This window comes from Heteronotia binoei, chromosome 6 (assembly GCF_032191835.1).
Source record: "Heteronotia binoei isolate CCM8104 ecotype False Entrance Well chromosome 6, APGP_CSIRO_Hbin_v1, whole genome shotgun sequence".
In the NCBI taxonomy this organism is placed as follows: domain Eukaryota; kingdom Metazoa; phylum Chordata; class Lepidosauria; order Squamata; family Gekkonidae; genus Heteronotia; species Heteronotia binoei.
The window spans coordinates 76812097-76835813 of record NC_083228.1 but is presented as its reverse complement, the minus strand read 5'-3'; the positions used below and the strand labels follow the sequence as shown (position 1 = coordinate 76835813).

Genomic DNA, 23717 nt, shown 5'->3' with positions numbered 1-23717 from the left:
GTAGGGTTGCCAGGTCCAACTCAAGGAATATCTGAGGACTTTGGAGGTGGAGCCAGGAGCAAGCGTGTGATAAACACAATTGAGCATGGAAGGGAGGTCTGGCTGCCACATTTAAAGGGACTGCACACCTTTCAAATGCCTTCCCTCTATTTGAAAACAATGGACGGGGACACTTTCTTTTCGGGCTCATAGAATTGGACCCCCTGGTCCAATCTTTTTAAAACTTGAGGGGCCTTCTGAGGAGAGGCACTAGATGCCATGCTGAAAATTAGGTGCTTCTACCTCAACACCCCCCCCCCCCCCGCAGCCCAAGATAGCCACAGATTAATTCTCCATTATACCCTATAGGAATCAGTCTCCAAAGAGTATAACAAAGTGCCCAGCAGACATCCCCCCCCTTGCTTTCTGATAACCCTGAAGTGGGAGGAGGGTCTCTAAACCAGAGGATTGGCAACCTTATTCCCCAGGCATTTATCTTACTTACTTTATACATACCTTGCCTTTCCTCCATTGGTCTAAGTGGCTAACATTGTTCTCCCTCCTCCATTTTATTCTCACAATAACCCTGTGAAATAGGTTAGGCTAAATATGCATGAGGGGCCAAGACACTCAGCAGGTTTCATGGCAGAGTGGGGATTCAAACCTGGGTCTCGCACCAAGCCCTAGTTTGACACTGCACCACACTCTCCTCCCCCACGGCCCCTCCCATTTTTCTCACGTCTTGCGTCTTATAAAAGCAGTCAGTGAAGCTCCAGAATTACAGTCCCAGATCTATATGTTGCCAAATATTGATGGTGGAAAGTGGCACCAAATCACAGCTGATTTATGTGACCCCACAGGGCAAGAGATGCTCAGAAGTGGTTTGCCATTGCCTGCCTCCACGTCATGATCCTGATATTCCTTGGATCCAAATACTAGCCAGGGCCAACCCTGCTTAGCTTCCAAGATCTGGCTAGCCTGAGCTATCCAGGTTAGACCTGCCAAATATTACCATATTATTTTTAGTGAATGGATTAGTCATGCTGAAGATACTATACAGGAGATTTGACTTAGATTAGTTAATTTCTGAGCACACATCCCTAGCAGACTCTGAATCAGCACTTCTGCTCTAAAGGGAGGGGAAAATGAGCTCTGAGCACACAGCCCAACCAGCTCTGAACACAAACACAGTCAGTCAGCGTGCAGACTGGGAGAATAGACAGTAGCCTCACCCCCTGCCTCTCTGCATGATTACTCACTCAAATTGCATACTTCCACCACATACAGGTACAGAACTGATGATCATTGAGATGGGAAGTGGTAACAGTGTGATCACAGTCACTGTCCCTTTTATGCACTGACTGAAAGTGCAGAGGTACACTGTTACCCAAATCAGCTCCTTGTGTAAGGCATGTCACTGAAGAGTGGTCCCTAAAGATAAACAGTCAAGACACAACTTGGGAGCAAAAAGAAATCATTTAGTATTTATGACTCCCAATCAGACATAATAAATCTCAAATAATGTAATGATGGAAGTGATCCAAGTACTTATAGTAAAGCAAAATACAGACTAGAAAATGAGGAATCAGTATGAAAAAGAAATGCAAGCTTGAAGTGTTACATCATAAATCCCACTAGAGATCAGTTACTTTGTGTGTGGTCAAGTTATTTTAAGCTAGATACCAAATTAAAATTTTTATACAAATTGTGTTACTTCCTTTTGACTACTAAGAACAAATGGGGTTTACCCAAATTAGGGCTAAAAAGTGTGGTGGAGTAAACTGAAAGCAAAGTAAAGGAGTCCATAACCAGGATGCAATGGGGAAAAGCTGGCAAATGTTAAGGAAAGTCAGTCTTGAATGGAGAAGCTAAGAGAAAATAAAAGCTTTATGTAAAGGATCAATCTTGTAAGAAATCATACTCTACCTGTCTTGAAGTTTTCATGCTCATGATGATGGTGGGTAGTGCTGGAGAGGAACCAGATACAAAAACGGAAGGCTTATGATGCCCTTTTTATGCACCAGAATTTGCCTGGGCGCCAATGGAGAAAGTCTGCTTTTGCCCCATTTTAGTGCAGGACTAGGATTTGTCTTGGCATTGGTGGACTAAAATTTCTGAAACTACCTGCCCATTAGTGGATTTTACTAATTTGCTTCCTAACCTGCCTTTCTGTCCAGTGAGGGACCAGAGTGGCTTACATTGCTCTCTTCTTCACCACTTTATCCTAACAACCCTATGAGATAGGTTAAGCTGAAAGGTGTGTGAGTGGCTCAAGATCATCTAGCAAGCTTCTACGGCAGAGTCTCCCAAATCCTAGCCTGACACTCTAACCACAGCAACACACAGGCTCTGGTTGGTGCATCTTAAGCCTTGGTACCCTACCTGTGCAAAGCTGAATGTGCTCATATGGGATTCAACAGAATAAATCAGATTAAATGGCATCACATCTGAATCATTTTGGAGGCCATCTTTTTAAAATCATCATTAAAACCTGTGTTGAGAATAAATTCTAAAACCAAATTTGTGATTCCGCCCCCCCCCCCACTTGTATATATTTCTGGATTAATTTAATATAAAGCACCTCCTCTTTTGCCTATGCTCATATGAATCCCGATCCATTTACAGTGCTCTGAGCTGGAAGCTAATATGAAATTGAGATTTTAAGAATCAGCTTGTTTCAGTGTGAACAAATGACAGCTAACAGACCGAACAATGGATGGTGGTGTACTTCTGCACTAGTTTGTTCATTGACAGAATGCCTGGGAAACAAGATTTTCATACAAAATACAAGAAATAAAAACGCTTATCAGGTTCACATCTTAATCTTATATTTGTATTTAAGTTATCTTCTGAACAGTTAAAATAAAATTATAAAAAACCACACTTGTTACCATGATCCTAGCTCAAGTGAACATTAGTACATCAGCTACACATCACCAGAACGTAATCACAAAAATTCCAAAGCACTCATTTACTTTAAGGATCTAGAGAACAGAGAGCAGTTACAAATAAAATTTCATAAATCGTATGCTTGCTTCCTAACCTTTTTGCGGCCACAGTTCTGAGCTTCCTGCAGTTGCAATAGGCATCTATTGGGCTGCTGTGTACTTTCAAAGAGCAACATGCTATTAGGTTAGGGGAATTGTCACCAGGTACTAATTCTTTTTTGAAAGGTTTTGGATGAAACTGTATTCTTTTCAAGTGTGTTACAAAAATTCCTCTCTAGAGTGGTCCATTATTATATTTTGAGCAACATTCATGCAAGACAGCATCCTGTGTTGTACAAACCAGACCTTCCGGGCCTTTCCCTACTCAACCAGAACTCACCATTTGGTAAGTGAATGTCAACCATTCCTTTAGTTGCACAGAAATAAGGAGAGCTCTTTGCTTACCAGTAAAGACACCTGAAGAACACAATGGGGTGTTTAGAAACAATTTAAGACGTTCAGCCTTCTTCTAATGAACAATCTGCTTAGGTCATTATATTTTCTGCAAGTCTGTGTGCACAAATATTTTTGCATTTTGGGTTCCTGAAGGTCTCTGTTCCCCCCACCCCCACCTTTAAAGTAAAATGACCATCCTTCTTTTTATTGTGAAAACACATCTGAAACAGGCAGGCAGTACTGTGGTGCTTCTGTTTCCTGAAGTATGCTTTCATGATACTCAATTTTATGCTCTTTCATACAGCACTTTAGTTTGCATTTTCTTTCTGCTAACCCATCATTTCTCACCCAAAGTTTGACAGTGTCCAAAAACTCAAATTCATGTTCAGAAAAAAGCATGCAAATTGATAAAAATTAAGAAAATCGGTGTAAATTTTATTGATCTGTATTTATTTTGAGCACTGAATTTAAATTGTTTATGCACATGAACAGACCTAGAAAATAATGGACCATTTGTATCTTCAAGATACCATTTGTATCTTCTCCAGATTTGTATCTTCTCCAGCTGTGCAGTATTCCAGAAAAACATTCCTGTCTCTAGAAAGGTGATTTTTAGAGAAGAGTCTACAGTGATTTTTGTGGGGACAATGTATATAATGTTCCAGTGCTTGCACTAGTGTGGATTTATCCAAGGCTCATAATCCCAAGGATACCTCATATAATTCAAGAGTCACGAATAAGCAATCAGAAATCTTGATATGATCACAGCTACTTCAAAGGACCTGAATTCAGCTGAGCTATAGCCCAACTGCATGTTGCATAAGGGGGTGAGGAGGTCAACCCTCCAACATGATGCTCATGATGAATGATAGTGCAAAGCCCTGAAGAAAGCAGAGTTTAAAAGCCAATGGAAGCAGTAACTGATCAATCACAGCTTCCATCAGGGAGACCTGTAAAGGAGAGGCCACACTGGTGCTTAATACCAAGAGCCAAGTTCTAGCTCAGAAGGGAACCAAAAAGGACTTACATGAGATATATGTTGCTTTCAGAATATGCAGCTCTCTGTATGCAGCATTTAACTTGTATGGAGGCTGCTTGAGCCAAAGTGACCCATAGGGAGAATTGTGCTTCCACGGCCACAGTAAGTTCACTCCTGGCTGGATATGTAGGATCAATTTCATGTGAAAGAGACTCATCCAGAAGTGAAACCCGGAGGACAAGGAAGTAGGAAGCTATCTGGAGATCTCTCCCATTTCAGGAAAGGAAATTAACCATTTGGCCAAAGGGAATGAAATAAACTGGATCACAAATTAGCACTGCAACACACATGCCAATTAGGAGGCCATGGCAGTGCCATGTACTAATAGGATCTTCCCTTCGAGAAAAGGGATACACTAAATGGGATACATGTAACCTGGACAGTCACTGAAAATTTCTGAGCATTGTTCAAATCCTGCATAGAATCTCTCTAGAATGGGTTAATAACAGATAATAATATACACACAGTTATTTCTTTTAGTAACACTGTTAACTGCTAGATATGTTTGAGCCTGGCCTGGCAGTAGGAAACCCCCAGGACCCAAAGGGCCTCAAGTCAAAGATGTCAAGCACCTGCTACTTACATTGGCTCAAACAGACAGAATTACATAAGGGGGCCCAGAGAAGGGAAGAAAACAAAGATATGCTGCATTCTTATTTTGCCCTACAGAATTAAATACAGAATTCTGTTATTTATTTATTTGCAGCAATGGGTTTTCTTCTCCATCTTTGGATTCACAAACAAGCCTTGTAATTTTCATCAGACCTTAGAAGCTTAAATAAGTAGAGTGAAAGTGACTCAGCATGTATTCCTGCAGGGGATTCCTATGTGTCACATCTCATTGTGCACCCACACTCTCTAAATATACTTTAAATTAGCCAACAGTCTTGGTGCTTGACACGTACATTCTTGTAACAGGGATCTCTCCTAGTGCACTGCTCTTCCTCCTCCAAAAGCTCGCCTGCAGAGCTCTCTGCTCCACAGTGTGAGAGAGGCAAGGCTATGTTTTGCAAGCAGCAACTCTACGTTAGCATTCCATCTGAAAGCAAGCTCTAGGCCTGACTCACAGATCTTTTAAAGAACCATCATGATGGTTAAATTTCCCTTTTTTCTGCTTTGACTTCAGATCCAATTGAGAATTAACCATTCAGAAAACATCAAAATGCACAGATAAAGATTTAGAATGACTTTAGATGAACATCAAACTCCTTCCAAAAGGCTGGAAATGCAATAGAATGAAGGCTGTAAACTTCAAAATCTCCTTCAAGGTCATGCAACTCAAGTGTGTAGTAAGGGAAGGTCTTTGTTTTGTGGTAGCCTTTTTGTCTATCATGAAAAAACACTCTTCTAGCTTTTTTCCCTTTGAAATGGCTTATAGCGAAATCTTGCTGCTTTCGCCTTGAGAACATGCTCTGCCCACTGTAATTCATTCTTGGGTACCATGTTTGTTTTTAAAAGTTCAGTGCTTAAAAATGGTTTGAGAACAGCAGCAAGGCAACACCAGCCAAAGAAGAGCTGCCCCAACGATGGCACAGCCTCTTTTATAATCCCCAGCTCAGCGAATCAAAAGTCATGTCAGAGTCACCACCAAATACACATTTTAAAAACGCTAATCAGAGGTCTGAAGTATTCAGAGAAGAAAACATTTGTGGTCTCACAGTTCCATCTGCAAGCAAGAGAATAACTTGATGATGCTCCAGCTGTAGCAGATCTGCTTCTTGTTCCACATACACAGCCAACACTGCAAGCTTTGTAGGCACAGGACTCAAGGGCATAGTTATTAAGCGATGTTAAAGGTGAGAGACAGCCACTATCATAATACATGGAAAATTCTGTTTCTCTCATTTCCATTCTTGCTGTGCACGAAGTCGCAAAATATTGTGCAAGGCAAAAATTCCCATCCACTACCTGCAGCTCTGAATTTCTTAATTACGATAACTTGACAGTTAAAAACAAAAATCAGATCAGCACTAATATTTCTGTTCAGAGAAGAAATGCCTCTGACTCTTTGCCTTTGGTGATAATATGTCCCTGGCTCAAGTGTAGGTTAAAAATCCCCAGATGGGGTATCCCTTTTGAACCAGTATTGAGAACCAGAAGGACAGGACCAGCTGTCCAGTTACTCTAAAGTACCCAACAATTTCCAGCCTCCCAAGCCTGCTGTGGCAATTGCCAAACATCACCATGGATTCTACTGGGACAACAGCTACTCCCAAGTGAATAAAGATAGGACACAGACAAAGCCTTCTTTGCCTAGCAGCATGAAGTAAAGCTCTCTTCTTTCTTAAATGAAAACAAGCCTTTACCAAAAGAGTAGCCCATTACGCCTAACCCCATTTTAGGAGACAAAGGGTCTGATATTTCTGCTGGAAGGTCAGAGCTTTTCTAAAGTGTTTCCTAAAGTAATGAGAATTACTTAGTACCATAGGCTTGCTGTTCATCGTATGTTTCCCCCTGTCCTTCCCCTCTATATCTGCCTCGCAGATTGTGGGCTGAGAGACACATTTGCAGCTGACTGGGAAGGACAGTAATTCACACATATCAGCCCATGAACTGATACAAACAGGTGAACAGGAGAAGTCTGGATTACCAGGTCAGTGCTGATGAAGGCACCATGTTTTCATGCTGTGCAGAAGTAGTACTGGTGTAATATGGTGGATTTGAGAGAGGCAAAAGGAAAAGAAAATCAGCACATAGTGCTTTGTAGGACAGAAAAATCTAGCTTTTTGTAGAACACCCTTCCCCAGCCCTTTGATAGAGAAACAATTCTCACTGCAACCATGAACTTCTTGCAATCTCAAGGATTTAATATCACCAGTAACTCTCACCTCTTAAGCAAAACTAGACTTTGGCAAACGAGAGCTTTCACTTACTGGCATCTACCAAACCAACACCTTGTACAGATGGAACTATTCCAAAAAGTCTAGATGAAACAGTTTGGACTTCATTATGACTTCCTCCCAACTGGTTTCTGGCCACTGGGGCCTTCATTTGGCATTAATTTGGCCCTTTTGTAAAGTCTTACAACATTCTACAGCTTAACAGAGATACCCTTTATGGAAATCCCAAAAAGTAAAGGCATCAGCCTGCTGTTCCCCTCCACCTGAAACACAAGATGATTTACCCAGCTGAATGAGTGGTGGCAATGATTTTTCTGCTTAAGAGCAAAGCAAGAAATCCTGGTAACATGTTAAATATATTTATAGGAGCTGTGCACTCAGAACAACAAAGGGGAATTGGAGAAGGGCAAGAGTGCAAAGGAGGGGAGGGAGTTTAGCACATCAGTCATTCAGAAAAGACAAAAGAAATCTTCTGATATAGCAGCACTTGAGCAGTCAGCTGTGCTGAGAAGACCTTGATTGAGATCAACCGCATGCCAACTTGGTTCCAGAAGTATGTCTGAGAGCCTCTCTTCAGGAGTATCTGTTATGTGAATAATTCTTTTGCCCCAGCAGTGGCAGATAATTTAAATATCGCAGCTTAAATGAGTCCTTGGAGAGAGAAGAGAAGAACAGTTCTTCAACCACATCTTTGCAAATGGAACCTTGTGACTAGTGAAAAGATTATTACTGGCTGCTCTAGAAATTCAAGGTGGATATAGCCAGACAAATAAATGTAGCAAATGCTGCAGGCTCTAGAACGTTCACCAGCCAAAGTAGCAGCAGTTGCCCACCTCCAAATTCTTTGTTCAGTTCCCCATTCTTTGCACAAATCCAAACATCAGTCCCGATATTAGTATAAAACAGGCACTGCAGGAGCAAAACAAGGTTGAGGGAACTCTATCCAAGATTATGTAAAACCCCCTTCCCTCAATACTACTTCCTCAGTCAAAGCTCTCTGCACCTTCACAGACTCAGCTTCCTGCCCTATTTGCTATAACTGCAAGTCATGATTTAATTTCATGATAGGGTTTTAGCACAATTCTCTATATACCAGCCTGTTATAATCTTCTAGTATTCTTTAGCCCCCATGACACAATGTACCCCCCTCTCATGCTTCTACAAATATATTCCAATTAGTGTTTTGAGGGGGGATACTGAATAAACTTCACAAATATCATATAATTCCAGAACAGGACTTTAGCTCTCTGCAAGTTATCTAACTGTACAGTTGTTTTAGAACTCCACAAGCCCAGAGCATTCACTTTCCAATACCACCACTGCATTTTCTATTTGCTTTCCTACAATTTTCAAAAGGTCAGCTGACCGTACAGGCAGGAAACTAGATTCCTGCCTGACTGATGTGATGACAGGATGACCCTGTAGTCTCACTTTGGGCCGGCTATTAAGATGTCAAGAATGCCTCCAAAGTAAGGAACCAGGAAATATTCCCAGTTTTTTGCAGGAGGCAGAGACCTACCTGGCCTCTTACATCCCCCCCCCCACTCTGCAGCCTTCAAGGGTTCTTTATTTTTACCTGTGCAAGTGTGAGGTACAGTGTAGTACTATTTATCTGGAGATGTAAGTATATGTTCTGGAGGGGGATCGGGTTGATTCTGCTTGAGTAGCTGGATCATTCAGGAAGTCCCAGATGAGAATTGTGTCATCATGTGAACTGCTGACAATCTGAAACTCATCAAACTGGAGCCGGAAAACTCGGCCAGAATGCTCCTGAGTTGAGGAGAGGGAAAGAAGAAAGACAAATCAAATGCAGATTATATTTCCAGAGCTGCTGAAAGTTTAATACAAGTCAATTGCAAGTTTTGTTTAGACCTTGTTGATAGTTTAGAAAGTTCAATGATTAATATATTTTTAATATAGTTAGTCAGCTGTAAACAGTCATAGATGCACAAACTCAGAAATGTGAGGGAAGGTCCTACGGGAAATTAACCACATAACAGAAAGGAAGAAAACTGAATAATGAAGTTAGATGAACAGACACAGAAAATAGAATGAAAAAGCAGGCCTTGCCCACTGAATAAAAGGAGAAAGCTTTCAGCACTGCTAATCTGGTTGAAAGAGAATGGACTGAGATGAAGCAGCCCTGCTCCTCAAGGTATGTACACAGTTGTTCCTTCCCCATGAGAATGGAAGGAGAAGATGCTTTGCTACCAATTTTATGGCTTTGTCTCTGGGACTTTCAAAGCATGCTCTGTGTCAGCACAGAACTCATACATGAGCCCGCAGAGAGACCATAAAGACTAATATGCGAACAAATGCCTCAGAAATTTGATGTTTTATGTAGGATTTGTGGTGAATTAGAGAAAAAGTCTGTCTCTACAATATGTAACAACTTCTTGTTTTAATGCATGTAAAACATCCCTAGTCATCACCTCTCTTTTAATACCTCACGTCCTCACTAAAAGTCCTGAAATCTTCTATATTTTATGAGATACATTAGGAAGAATTGCATGCTTCATATGTAACTAAGATAACATCCAGAATTTACTCTGGTCTTCACATATGAAAATCTGGAGTCCACAAATGCGAAATCTAGTTCTGCTTGTAAATATGCCATGCTTCTGTTTAACATATTTCAAACATGCCATTTATTAACTTCTAACAAACCAAGAAAGAGTTTACATTCTGGATTTCAAATTCTCACTGTATCTGAAGACTAGCCTCAGCTATTGCGTGTTTATGGCTCTGTGCTGTAACTATACTTTGATATGGACTTCTGTTAATCTACCTGTGCATACACAGAGAGATCAATGCAATTCCATTTGAAACGTCAGGGAAACTATAACTAGAAACACAGGACCTGCTCTAAAGTACCACTTTCGGAATGTGATGTGCATGCACATGATACGTCATAGCAAAAGGTCAGTGCCGACAGAGAACTAGCAGAACAATAAGGTGGCTCAGTGGTAGAGCATCTGCTTGGTAAGCAGAAGGTCCCAGGTTCAATCCCTGGCATCTCCAAAAAGGGTCCAGGCAAGTAGGCGTGAAAATCCTCAGCTTGAGACCCTGGAGAGCCACTGCCAGTCTGAGAAGACAATACTGACTTTGATGGACCAAGGGTCTGATTCAGTATAAGGTAGCTTCATATGTTTATGTTCATGTCCAGACGGCACTAAAACCATTCTCCTCGATATAACAATGTTCCATGGGCAAAGAATGTTTTTGCTGCTTAGGAGCATGAGGCCATATGATCAACTCTTTATCTGAAGTGGCACAGTCCGTGAGGCCTTGACACATAGACTGGCCCTGACATACATAAAATACTTAACAGAAAAGGCATTTCAACTGACACGACATCTTTCTGTAAGCAGAAAGACAGCCCTTACTTATGCCATGTGTTCACAACTGATGTATGCTTATCTGCCACTTGACAGGAGTTACAAGTTTCAGTACAAATTATTCCTCCTTTTTGGATACTATTCATGGCAGGAGCATGCTGGCACATACTTACGTTGGACAATACGTTTTAAGTAAATGTTCCTTACCTAAGGAGTTGCTTCTCAATTTACTTTTTCAAGACCCAGGTGGGGACTAATAATCCACATCTACCAATCTACCATGGCTCAGTGGAAGAGCATATGCATTGTATGCAGAAGGTGCCAGGTTCAATCCCCAGCATCTTCAGTTGAAAGGACCGGGTAGGAAGTGATGTGAAAAACTTCTGCCTGAGACCCTGGACAGCCACTGCCAGGCTGAGTAGACAATACCAACCTTGATGGACTGGTAGTCTGATTCAGTATAAGACAGCTTCATGTGTACCTATGTATGCTCAATTGGCATTTAATTAACTGTCTAAGGCCTATCTATCTATGATAGATAGAAATAGAGGGAGGAAATGGTTGATATAATTATAGATATGGATGCAAGCAGTACAACTCATGGATGGGGAAGCCTAGAAAGTTAAGAATGTAGCATGTGTCTGCTCTGCCTGTTACTTAGATGTGTCTTACTTCTTACCTAGCTTCAGGTTCAGACTGGCTCTTTCCCCTCATTTAATCATTTAGAGCAGGGGTGGCCAACGGTAGCTCTCCAGGTGTTTTCTGCCTACAACTCCCATCAGCCCCAGCCAGCATGGCCAATGGCTGTGGCTGATGAGAGTTGTAGGCAAAAAACATCTGGAGAGCTACTGTTGGCCACCCCTGATTTAGAGCAAAGCAGGCTGCCCATATAGAAGGTATCAACCATTTCTGCCATCGTGGCTGCACTATGTTGAGCAGCTACAACAGAAATAGCTCCACTACTGGCATGCATATGAGTATATGACAGCATTTTAGCATCTGAACAGTGCCTCACAAGGGGGCATTTCTCTCCATAAACTACTTACCTGCTTAACAAATACCAGAAGAGGCAACCGAGATGATATGCCTCTAAAGGCTCATTTCTGCCCTTCTCCCCCAAACAATGCCAACAGCTGCTGAAGAACAGACCTGGCAAAGAGGGCTTTATAGGAGAGAGGCCTAGCATTCATCTATTTATCTTGTGCTCAACAGTTTCAGCTACTGTTTCTTCAGAAAAGAATGTAAAGGGACAGATTTTGAAATGATAAATGGTGAGGCAAGAGTGAATAGAAAAATGTTTTGCTTTCTCTGAAAAGGGACTGGCAACAGAATAGAAAGTACCGTTAGAATAGGAAGTAATTTTTTGCACAATACACATGAACTTATACTATACACAGCCACAAGATGCTGTGATGGTTGCCAGCTAAAAACAGGGATCAGACTAATTTATTTACAGCATTTCTAACCCACCTCTCCTCCAGGGATGTGAGATGAGTTACAACATAAATCAAAATATATATTCAGAATATAAGAACATCACAGTCAACAAATACAACATTAAATTGACCTAATGTACCAAACTTAAGATATCAGCACAGCTACTATGTTCTATTGAACAACTTCATCTTACAGTGGTGCTGGAATCCCAGCAAAGAAAATGCCACCTTGAGGCATTCAAGAAACCCTTCCACAACACAGAAGCCACTGCACAGAAGGCTCTGGTCTGGACAGATGTTTGAGTATGCCTACAAAATGGCACCTTAAACAGGGCATGATCTGAGGAATGGAGCTGCCACACATAAATTTATTGGAGGAGAAATTAATGGAAGATTGGGGTATTAAAACCATCTATCCATATCTACTAAATAGGATCTCTATGTTGAACGGTAGCGCTCCTCTAAGTACGTAATAGACGCTGGGGGACAAACAGTGGGAAATGGCCATTGTCTTCATGCCCTGCTCGCCAATTTCTTGGAAAATCTGCTGATCAGTGTGGGAAACAGAATGCTAGACTAAATGCATCCACGGTCTGATGCAGAAGGGCTCTTATGCGACATGCATAGTTGTTGTGTGGACTTCCCCCTTGCTTTCTGGAAACTGAACATAAAACAGCAGGATGTATGCCATGTTCATTATAAAGCCAGGTCTCATTTCAGTCACTGAGGAGAACAAGAAAAACAGCAAACAGGATACCCATCAAGTTTTTATAGGTATACACAGCACCTAAAACATGTTGCTGCCCATTCTTTCTAGGCTAAGAGTATGAAGGCCAAACCAAAAGAGATGCTGTAAGATCTATAACCAGATTTCCAACATGTTGTTCTCTGTAAATTAGCAGTTGTAAAAGCGTGAGAGAGGTTTCCTTACCTCAGAAGTCCCCTCACAGCAGCTATCTGCCCCACTGGGGGAAAACACAGGCACCCTGTTGGCAACCTGTATCTGCCTCTCTATTCAAAAGGTAGCTAACAAACATAAAGAATCATAATAAAATGTAAAAAAAACCCCTCCAATGCTGAACAAGTAAACACTACTGGGTTTTAAGTTCTTTTAAGGCTAAGCAGCTGGGGGCAGCTCTGAGCTCCTGGATGGCAACATCTTCCCATACCTAGCTGAGCAGTGTAGTCAAATGAAATCCATTATTCTTTGTTCTCTGTATTTTCTCTACTTTGTGTACACTTTTAAAAATGCAGTGACATCATTTACACAATGCAAGCAATGAGGAGCGGAGTAATATTACCACCTTTTCCCATTTTGCTATAATTTATTTATTTTTATTTGATTTGATTTATATCCTGCCCTCCCCGCCGAAGCAGGCTCAGTCTCACTCAAACCTGTGTTCTTCCTTTCTTGCAGTGGAATCAAATTGGATTCTAAACCCTTGTGAGTCGTCTTCTTAGATCCAACCTTAAATGGTTCTCAATGATAGAGAACAGACATATTGCATTAATGGCAACTGCTGTTTGCCAAACTATTAAGTGTTCATTACATACGACAAGCATAACAAGTAGCATACACAGCCACTCAGCAACTGAAGGCTCTTACCACAAGAGTGCGTAGACAGAGAGTTCCGGCAGGGGCACGAGGGTCCAGGGCAGCCACCAGGTCCCACACTTTAATTTTCCTGATGACAAAAGAGAGGTAATCAGGATCCCACCGGAGAGAAAGCAAACACTTTATGACAGCTAAAGTTAGCCATTAACACAACAGACCAGGAGTGGCCAACGGTAGCTTTCCAAACGTTTTTTGCCTACAACTCCCATCAGCCCCAGCCAGCATGGCCAATGGCTGGGGCTGATGGGAGTTGTAGGCAAAAACATCTGGTGAGCTACTACTGGCCACTCCTGCAATAGATGATAAATCCAGTTCATGGGCAAAAAAGAACAATTTAAACCTTGCACCTTGATTATCTCCTGTATAGAGCTTACTGATCTTAATGGAGGGGGGAAGTATATGGCTGTCATAAAAATTAATTCAAAACCAAAGAAGTGATGTTGACTTTGGTAAGAGTAGGGTGCTGGCCATGTCTCTGTAAAGTTCTTTTCATTCTCCAGCATTTAGTGCATGAATCACAGAAAAGATTATGAAGAGTGAGGTCAGAAGATGAAAAAGAGAGACTAGTGCCTCCCCTCTCCACAATTCTTACCCATCGTAGGCCCCACTGACTATCCTCTTGTTATCAAAGCGTATGCATCTCACCAGCTCTTCATGGCCTTCTAGGACCCGCAAACATGCTCCACACTCAATGTCCCATAACCTGCGAAAAGACAGGTTAAACAACTCTCATCATGTAGTTGTTTGAAATTTTACTTGAGAAATGCAAGTTCTTAATCAAACCTGCCTAATTGTTCATCAAAGGCTGGAAAGATTTTAAAATTCTCACTTCCTTTTTAAATCTAAACTCTAACCCTACTATTTTTCATTTCCTGCCAATGATGCCTCCGATTCACTGTTTGTTTGGTATTTTGGATTGAATGAAGGCTAACAATCCATAGGAGAATCTGGACAAAGCTGAAACAGTGACAGGGGCCCATGTAATCTTGAAGCAGTAAGACTGCCTCTTTTGAGAAGAAGAGGAGATTTAATTTATACCCTGTCCTTCACTTGGAGTCTCAGAGTGGCTTACGACCTCTCCCGCCCCCAAACAGACACCCTACGAGGTAGGTGGAACTGAAAGAACTCTCTTGAGAACTGCTCTTGAGAACTTGTGACTAACTCAAGGTCACACCAGCAGGTGCATATGGAGGACAGGGGAATCAAATCCAGTTCTCCCAGATTAGAATTCATGCTCCTAACCAATACTCTCTCTACGCTGTGGAGCCTTGTGAGCAAAAATTCTACTTTGTGAGCTACTGGCATTAAAGTTGTGAGTTACTGCATAAATTATTTTGCTCTGAGGCCATTTTTGGTGAGCTAAGACAAAAATGTGTGAGCCAAGGCTAAAAAACTAAGCTAGCTCACACTAACTCAGCTTAGAGGGAACACTGCTCCTAACCACAACACCAGACTTTTGGATTAGGTTACACTCTCTTTGAAGGACTGGTTTGCAGAGTGGGAAACTGGCTTTGTTGCTGCTGGGAGACTTTGATAGCTGCTTGCTCAGCTTTTTTTCAGTTGCAGCAGCTTTTCAGAGGACACAATCCCTGCTTCTGTCAACTAGATCTTGATCCCTTCTCAGAGTTATTTATTTAAAATATATTTTGACTTTTTCCCAGACAGTCTGGACACAAGGCAGATAACTAAATAAAATAATTTAAAATGAAGAATTAATACAAAGATGTCCAATGATTAAAAACAGTCAGTGAGCTTATTAAATCATACTTATCTACAGATCCTTCCCCCCCCCCAAATCCTAACACTGTAAAACAGTCAAGTAGCCCAAAAAGCTATCTTAAAGAGTGCACACCTATAAAAATGCTAGCAGGTTGAAGTCTATCTTAGTTCATCTAGGAGACTTTTCCACAGGGACGGTACTGAGAAAACTCATGATCAGGCAGTTGTGGAATGTGTCTTTGTAGGGGTCAGAATGGCTAACAGATACTGATGTTCAGAGCACAGCTGCCACACAGGTTCATGCTGAGAGAGACAGTCCTTCAAATATCTGGGTCCCAAGTTGTGAAAGGCTTTATAGGTGACATTTTATTATATTCATTTTTACACTGACAGGCACTGTTATATGTTGCAGTTTTGTTACCTGGTTCATTATATTCATTATTTTACTTGATATGTGTTTAATTTATTGCACGGAGAGCCCTTAGTTGGAGTGATGGTTAAAATACTTCTTAAAGAAATAAATCATTGCTTTAAGGTTCATGGTCTCCATATTTTTCCTGGATTAGTTAAAATTCTTTTTCATACAAGAGCCTGCAGCTAAGAATCAAACTAGATTTCATGGTGGTGTCAATTCTAGTCATGCTAAACTGGGGAGAGGATTTAAAGCACAAAATGCTTAGTTCTCATCCACATTAAGTGGTGAATGGGTGTAAACGTGGCAGATGAGGTTCAATGTGGCCAAGTACAAAGTAATGCACATTGGGGCCAAGAATCCTAGCTACAAATACAAGTTGATGGGGTGTGAACTGGCAGAGACTGACCAAGAGAGAGATCTTGGGGTCGTGGTATATAACTCACCGAAAATGTCAAGACAGTGTGCAACTGTAATAAAAAAGGTCAGCGCCATGCTGGGAATTATTACAAAGGAAATTGAAAACAAATCAGCCAGTATCATAATGCCCCTGTATAAATCGATGGTGTGGTCTCATTTGGAATACTTTGCATAATTCTGGTCACCGCACCTCAAAAAGGATATTATAGTATTGGAAAAACTGCAGAAAAGGGCAAACAGAAGGATTAAAGGTTTGGAACACTTTCCCGATGAAGAAAGGTTAAAATGCTTGGGGCTCTTTAGCTTGGAGAAACGTCGACTGTGGGGTGACATGATAGAGGCTTACAAGATTATGCATGGGATGGAGAAAGTAGAGAAAGAAGTACTTTTTTCCCTTTCTCACAATACAAGAACTCGTGGGCATTCAATGAAATTGCTGAGACGTCAGGTTAAAACGAATAAAAGGAAGTACTTCACTCAAAGGGTGATTAACATGAGGAATCCGCTGCCACAGGAGGTGGTGGCAGCTACAAGCATAGCCAGCTTTAAGAGGGGACTGGATAAAAATATGGAGCAGAGGTCCATCAGTGGCTTTTACCACAGTATATATATGTGTGTATATATATATATGTGTGTGTATATATATGTGTGTGTGTATACACACACACACACACACATACATACACATATATTGGCGACTGTGTGATACAGTGTTGGACTGGATGGGCCATTGGCCTGATCCAGCATGGCTTCTCTTACGTTCTTAAGTCATCTTTCAGTCTTAGAGACCCACCAAGAAAAAAGGAAACTGCACATGCAGAGCTGTTGTTGGGGGGAAGGTGGAAGGACAGCTTAGCTCTGCCAGCCCTGTTCCTTCCATGTATAAATTCAGTGACAACCTAACTCTTACACATGTGTCTGTCACTTTAATGTCTAGCTTACTCTAAACTTGCAATGGAAATTCCATTCTTTGGCACACCAAGGCCCATTGCATGCAGAAATCGAAAGGAAGCTGATGAACAGGAGGAGACATATGTGTTTCTGCATGAAAGGAAATATGTGTGAAGGAGTTCCCATATTTTATAGGCAGATTTTTTTAACCTTCACCAGCTCTCCACCTTCCTCCCAAAATAAAAAGGGACACTACTAACATAATATGTGAAGTCAGTGTATGTCATTATATTTAGATTAGAAGTTCTGGGAAATTGGAAAACCTGCACTCTGTTTTGTGTCATTTTGGTTGGTCTTGCATGATACTGCATGTTTTTTGTCATTATATCAGTTTTAGTGGAGTCACAATGATTTTACACAAGGCCAGACCTTGCCTTGTGTCTTGATCACTCTTGTTACCCCTATGATTGTGATTGTCTTGATCATTCTTGTTACTCCTGCAATTGTGACTGCAATACTGAGGAGGAAAAACTGGTTTTCTACCTACTGCTCATTCCTGGTTAGCTGCACAAGTGTTAACATAATTCAATTCCACAAGAAAATTTCAGTCCTAAACCTCTGGTGATATCTACTGGCCCATCTTTTAAAAATCACATTGTTTTTTCCCGTAAATAGAAAACCAAGTACATACTTACTTAGAGGTTCCATTATTACCATCTACTTTAATACCCATTTTTTCTTTTGTCCCAACAGTGTTAGGTGCTGCTGTAAACACTGCAGTTATGCAGTCACTGTCTGGAGGGTTTACAACCCACATCAGATGGACATGACAGGGACTCAAAGAAGAGGTCACATCAAAATTTTCAGTGCTGTCCCTAAGAAGTACATAGGCCTATTTTGAATAACACCCAACCTGGACTCCGCTGGCATGTACTGCCAACCTCTGCAAAATTCTAGCATAAGGATTTTACTCAGTGTAAGCATAAAAGTAATTGTATTCCTCTTTAAATTTATTACCATATTGACATTTATATTTGCTGGTTATTGCTATGTATGGTGTAGTAGTTGTTTTTCTAAGCCCTGTAATATTTAACTATTTCCTGCTCAGATTATTATTGATGTTTCTGCCTTCCCCATTTGTAGGTTCTGTTGTTACACAAGAACTATAGGTCTATCTTTCTTTTTAAAATTCACAGAGCAGGCAGGCTTCTTGCTACAGTGGAACATCAGACCCAAGTTCACCATATTTAACAAACACAACTCTCTCACAAATACTGGTGCTCTTATCAGCCTTTCCTTTAGTCACGCCACAAAGTCAACACCACAAAATGAGCATTTCTTCAAGCAATGCCATGGTGCTGTTTACAATCCCTTTGATCTTTACAAGGCGTTAAACTGAATGCAGCTGGTCAGTGGAGGCGATAATTGGTTAATGGCTTCAACTGTCCCATCCCACTTCCCCATGTCTCTTATTTAAATTGTCTGCAGCAGCACTCTGCTCTGTGTGTTTTTCATTACTCACGTTACTGCAATTATCTTCAGTAACTAGCTTTCTCTAAAGCTACACTAGTCAATTACCAGCCTCTTCAGTTCCTTAATGAAAGGATTTGTTTCTTTGTTTTGTATCTTTATTTGGATATTGGTTGTGTGGTACATTTGACCTTGGACCTAAAGAATTACACACAAAGAAGAGGAAAGGCGATACTATTAATTGGACCTACCTCTGTTGGCTTGACTAAAGGGATTCCCTTACCGGTCTTTAAATCTCAGCAAACTCACTAAACGTTACAACTTTGGGCTGGCAGCAGCAACTTTTATCTGCTTTTAAAATTGCCTGTGGCATCAACTAGAACAAGGCTGTCAAAACATTCCCAATGGAAAGCTGAAGCTGAAATGGTAATGACCAATAATTGACAGAAACTTCTAACTGAGCAAATGTACATATGTTGGGCTAACATGGTTTGTTGCAAGAACCAAGAAAATGCAAATGGAATTTTTAAACAAGAGTGCTGGGCCATTGTATCTGGTTCCTCCTTGTTTGATCCTTTATGTTGCTCAATTTAAACTGGTCCTCTTATCAATCTAAATATTAACAGGAAAGAAGGTTGTGGTAGGAAAAAACTCATGGCCATAGTGCAGTCAGAGAGTCTAATACTGCCTTTCTAAGAATGAGCAAGATATACAAAGTCCCTGGTCCTAACTTGCTGAAATCTGACCAATCAATGTCTGTTTAGTATTTCAGTGGTATCTGTCATGTTGCTGAAAACTATCAAGCTCAATCCAATGGACATAATTTGAATGGCATCTCAAAAATTCTCAGTGCCCTATACAGAATGGATTAAGTTTTAGACTGTTTCAAGGCAAGAGAGAGCAAATTGACTTCATGACTCCTGGCCACCTGTTTCAAATGGTGCCTGAGGCCAAACACCATGAGATAAGAGCTTAGTTGGCAAGATCCCAACAGGATTCGGTGCTGGATTAAAAGCCTCTTATTGCAAATCCAACCCTTTAAGTAGACACACAGACAAATGTAAAGGATCATGCTAGGAAGTATACCATATAATGGGTCACAATAAGCTCTTTCACATACTACGTTTTGAGAAAGCAACCATTATAGCTTTTAGTTTTCTTTTTTAAAAAAACAAACACCAGCTGTAGTTTGTAAAGTCCAAATTAAATGAAAAGATCACATAAAATTAAACTATATACTATTCCCAATTATTTGATTTACTTCTGATTGATGGATTTGGAATTTTTTAGAGGTTTTTCAATGGTGAAAAACTGAGGCAATTACAAAAATGTTTCATTTCTTCTCATTCAGGTCTGTGGTCATTTTAAGTATGAATGGAATATAGAGCAGAATTTTGATTACTGAGACTGTTCCTGAAAGAAGGCTGAGATGCTTCTAACAATGTTGTCCACTGCCAGAGTTGTCCTTGAACCCAATGCTTCCTTTCACGGTTGAGCTTTCCAAAATATTCTAACTCCTGCAAAGCCTTGGAAGTTTAATTAAAACATAAATTAAATATTGATAAATTCACTCTGGGTTTAGATTTTTGTGGTTCACTGAAATTCCTAGGCACACCATACATCCAGCCATTGTCTCACTTTATAAAGCTAACTCTCAGGCCTGGTCTCACACATTCAGTAAACTGAAAGGTCAAAATAATAAAATGGACTGCATATGAATGTGTGTGGAAAACACAGGTTGGCCCAGAGAGATGCAGCACATGCTCCATGCAAATGTTGCACTGCTTACCTGATTGTATTATCTGATGAACCACTCACTACTAGTCTGTCTCTATACTGTAGACACGCAATGCCTCGTTTGTGACCATTTAAGGTACGCACAAACTCACAGGTGCTTGTGTTCCATACCTGAAATAGAGATACACACATAAAAAGGAAGAGACTGATTATTACCAGTTCAGGACACATATTAGAAAGACATACATTATTGATTTTGCCAGAAATCTTCAAGATCCGCACCTTTATAGTTCTATCACCTGATGCTGACACAATATATTTGTCATCAAAGTCTACCACATTGACAGCTGCTCTGTGTCCAACCAACACTCTGCGAAGGGTGATGTCTGTTGGGGAGGCCATGTCCCACACAGCAATGGAACGATCTTTGGAGCAAGTCACCATCATGCCATTATTAAAGCGCAGGTGCAGTACTGCTTCGCAGTGGTGGATCAGGGTGTTCAGCATCTCACCTGTATTCACATCCCACACTCTGTAGATATGATAAGTGCAGAAAGGGAGGGGAAAAGGATTTTTTTTTTTAGTGAGCAAGGATCCACCAATACTTGAGTAAACTATCAGAGGGAAAATACAATTTTACTGTAGAAGCATACCAAACACCATCAGAAAAAGACACGCTAAATAAGCCTTCTGATAATAACCTTATTCTGCCTTCCATCAATTATGTCACTCAGGGCAGTCTTATTAATATTTTATAGACAAGGAACTGAAACTAAGATACCATAAAATTTGCCCAAGTGACATTTTAATCCAAGTCCAAGTTGAACATCATACACTGGACCTCTCTGTTAACGTAACTTCAGATTTTGGGAAACAAAAATGTCACAGAGATTATTTAGCAGTGTCAATGGTGTAAGATGAATGACTAAGGAATCTTCTGCTACTGGAGGTGCGTGTGTCTGGGCTTGTGGGCATAATGCAATGTCTGATTAAGAATTTGGCTTCTGAAGATCTTCATTTGAGTTGTGTTGGCTGTTGAGTGAGAAGAATATGGTCAAAATCTACAGAAAGTTCTGCATTCTAGATAGCTCACCATCCCTCAGAGATCTTTATTATGTAATTCCTTTGTACTTTGCCTTTCTCCCCAAAAGGAACACAAAGCAGCTTACATCATTGTCTCCTCCATTTTATCTTCACAACAACATGGAAGGTACCGTATTTTTCGGTCCATAAGGCGCTCCGGACGATAGGACGCACCTTCCTCCTGGGGGCGATCCGCTGCCTCTGCCTTCGATCCGGCGCTTCCCCCGCACCTCCCTGCCTGGCTCCATCTTCTTCCAGCAAGCGCTGGGATCGCTCCACGTGGCCCCACCGCAAACCCAGCGCTTCGCGAGCGCCGGCTGCGGAGGGGGCAGCGCTCGCGAAGCGCTGGGTTTGCGGTGGGGCCACGTGGAGCGATCTCAACGCTTGCTGGAAGAAGATGGAGCCAGGCAGGGAGGTGCGGGGGAAGTGCCGGATCGGAGGCAGAGGCAGCGGATTGCCCCCCCCAAGAAGGTATGTACCTTCGCTCCATAAGACGCTCACGCTTTCCCCCCCACTTTTTTTTGGGGGGGGGGGAAGTGTGCCTTATGGTCCGAAAAATATGGTAGATTAGGCTGAGAGAGTGTGACTAGCCCAAGGCCACCCAGCAAGCTTCCATGTCACAAGAAAAGCAGTGTGCCCCAGGGAGGGAAAAGACTCAGCTCCTAGACTGAGAGGGCATGCTGCAGGACCCTTCTTCTGAAGGCAGCATCTGCAGAGGCCAATTTATCAATCCTGTGGTGCCTGGTGAAGGAATGGATCGACCTCCAGGTGGCAGCTTTACATATGATTTTTAAGGAGGGAAAGTTCTGTAGGCTGCAAAGGCTGCTGCCCCTCTGAAGGAATTCCAGGTGGGCAGCCGTGTTGGTCTGAAGCAGTAGAACAAAGTAGAAGTCAAGTAGTACCTTTAAGTCAACAAAGTCTTAAGACAACTTTGTTGGTCTTAAAGGTACTACTTGACTCCTACTTTGTTCCTCTGAGGGAGTGTGACATGATGCCTGAAGGAGAGTCTAGATCTGCAGCCTTATAGACGATAATAATGCAGCTTTTAATCCACCTACTAATAGTGGGCGTGGAGACTCTGCGCCCAAGGGAAGCCTTCTTGAAAGAGACAAACATAGAGTCAGTCATGCAAAAAGGCTTAGTCCTATCAATATAAGGAGCTCAGTGCCCCTTTAACATCCAAACAATGCCATTTCCTCTCCTGAGGGTGTTTGGGATTAGGACAGAAGAGAGGAGAATAAGATCCTCCAACCTAAGAAAGGCAGAATTACCTTTGGGATAAAGCCGGGTCTGAATGAAGCACTACTCTATCATTATGAAAAACACAGTTCTTTGTCCATGGACAGAGCTATAAGTTCTGCCATGCTCCTAGCTGAAGTAATTCCGACCAGAAAATTGGTTTGAAAGGTGAGTTGTTTGAGAGGACAAGTGGTCATTATTGGCTTGCAAGGTGTCTTGGAGAGAGAGCCTTGAGAACTATAGTCAGGCTCCAGGTAGGGAAATGATAAGCCTGAGGAGGATTAATCAAGGAAGTGACCCTTAGAAACATCCTCATGTGGGGGTACTGAGCTAAGGACCCCCCCTTTCTTGTTTTCCCTGACGGCAGAAATAGCTGCCACCTCCCTCTTCAAAGTAGTGGCACTGAGACTTTTGTTCAACCCTTTCTGCAAGGAGGAGAGGACATCTCCCCCTTTCTAGCCTGTGGCTGGAACACCATGCCTGAAATTATTATAAAACTAGTTGGTGGAACCCTTCCAAGCAATAACCCTATCCATGCATCATATTTCTTTGAGTTGTCCTGGCTCAATCTCTAGGCTATGAGGTTTAGCAACCTAGGCTGGGGGTGGATGAGGGATCCTTTCTGATCAGAAGGTGCCAGGATTTCATGATGGACAGTCTCAGTAAGTCCTTGACCTTCTTGGCCAATAAGGGGCAACGAGCACTACTTCTGCCTTGAGGCCTATGATTTCTGGATCACACTGTGGATTAACTGTGTGGGAGGAAAGGTGTATAGTAGCTGATTCGGTCCATCTCAGCTTAGTGCATCTACTCTTATGGCTCACAATGGTCTTGTCCTGGAGACAAAAAGTAGAACTTGGCAATTTAGTTCCATTGCAAATAGGTCCACTTCCATATTGCTGAACTTGTGACATGTCTGCTGGAAGGGTTCCTTGTTCAGCATCCATTCTGCTTTGCTTCTATTTATTTATTTATGATTTATATCCCGCCCTTCCCAACAAGTGGCTCAGGGCGGCTCTATGCGTAGTGTCCTCAATTTAGTACCCCTCATCGATTGAAGAAAGATTTGACTGTGACATGCTGCCTTGCTAGGAGATCCTGAAAGGACAATAAACC

The 23717-nt window shown here is 41.6% G+C and overlaps 1 protein-coding gene across 12 annotated transcripts in view; it reads right to left on the bottom strand.

The window, feature by feature from the left end:
- Positions 1–7187: 7187 nt before the first annotated feature.
- Positions 7188–23717, bottom strand: part of BTRC (beta-transducin repeat containing E3 ubiquitin protein ligase) — a 184895-nt gene continuing 168365 nt past the window's right edge. For all 12 annotated transcript variants that reach the window (XM_060241799.1, XM_060241797.1, XM_060241793.1 and 9 more), the window contains 6 exons: positions 20562–20811; positions 20332–20450; positions 14223–14333; positions 13622–13700; positions 8818–9011; positions 7188–7892 (listed from right to left, as the gene is read on the bottom strand). In XM_060241799.1, the coding sequence (XP_060097782.1) occupies positions 8850–9011; positions 13622–13700; positions 14223–14333; positions 20332–20450; positions 20562–20811 (721 nt within the window). In that variant the 3' untranslated portion in view covers positions 7188–7892; positions 8818–8849. The remainder of the gene's footprint in view (positions 7893–8817; positions 9012–13621; positions 13701–14222; positions 14334–20331; positions 20451–20561; positions 20812–23717) is intronic.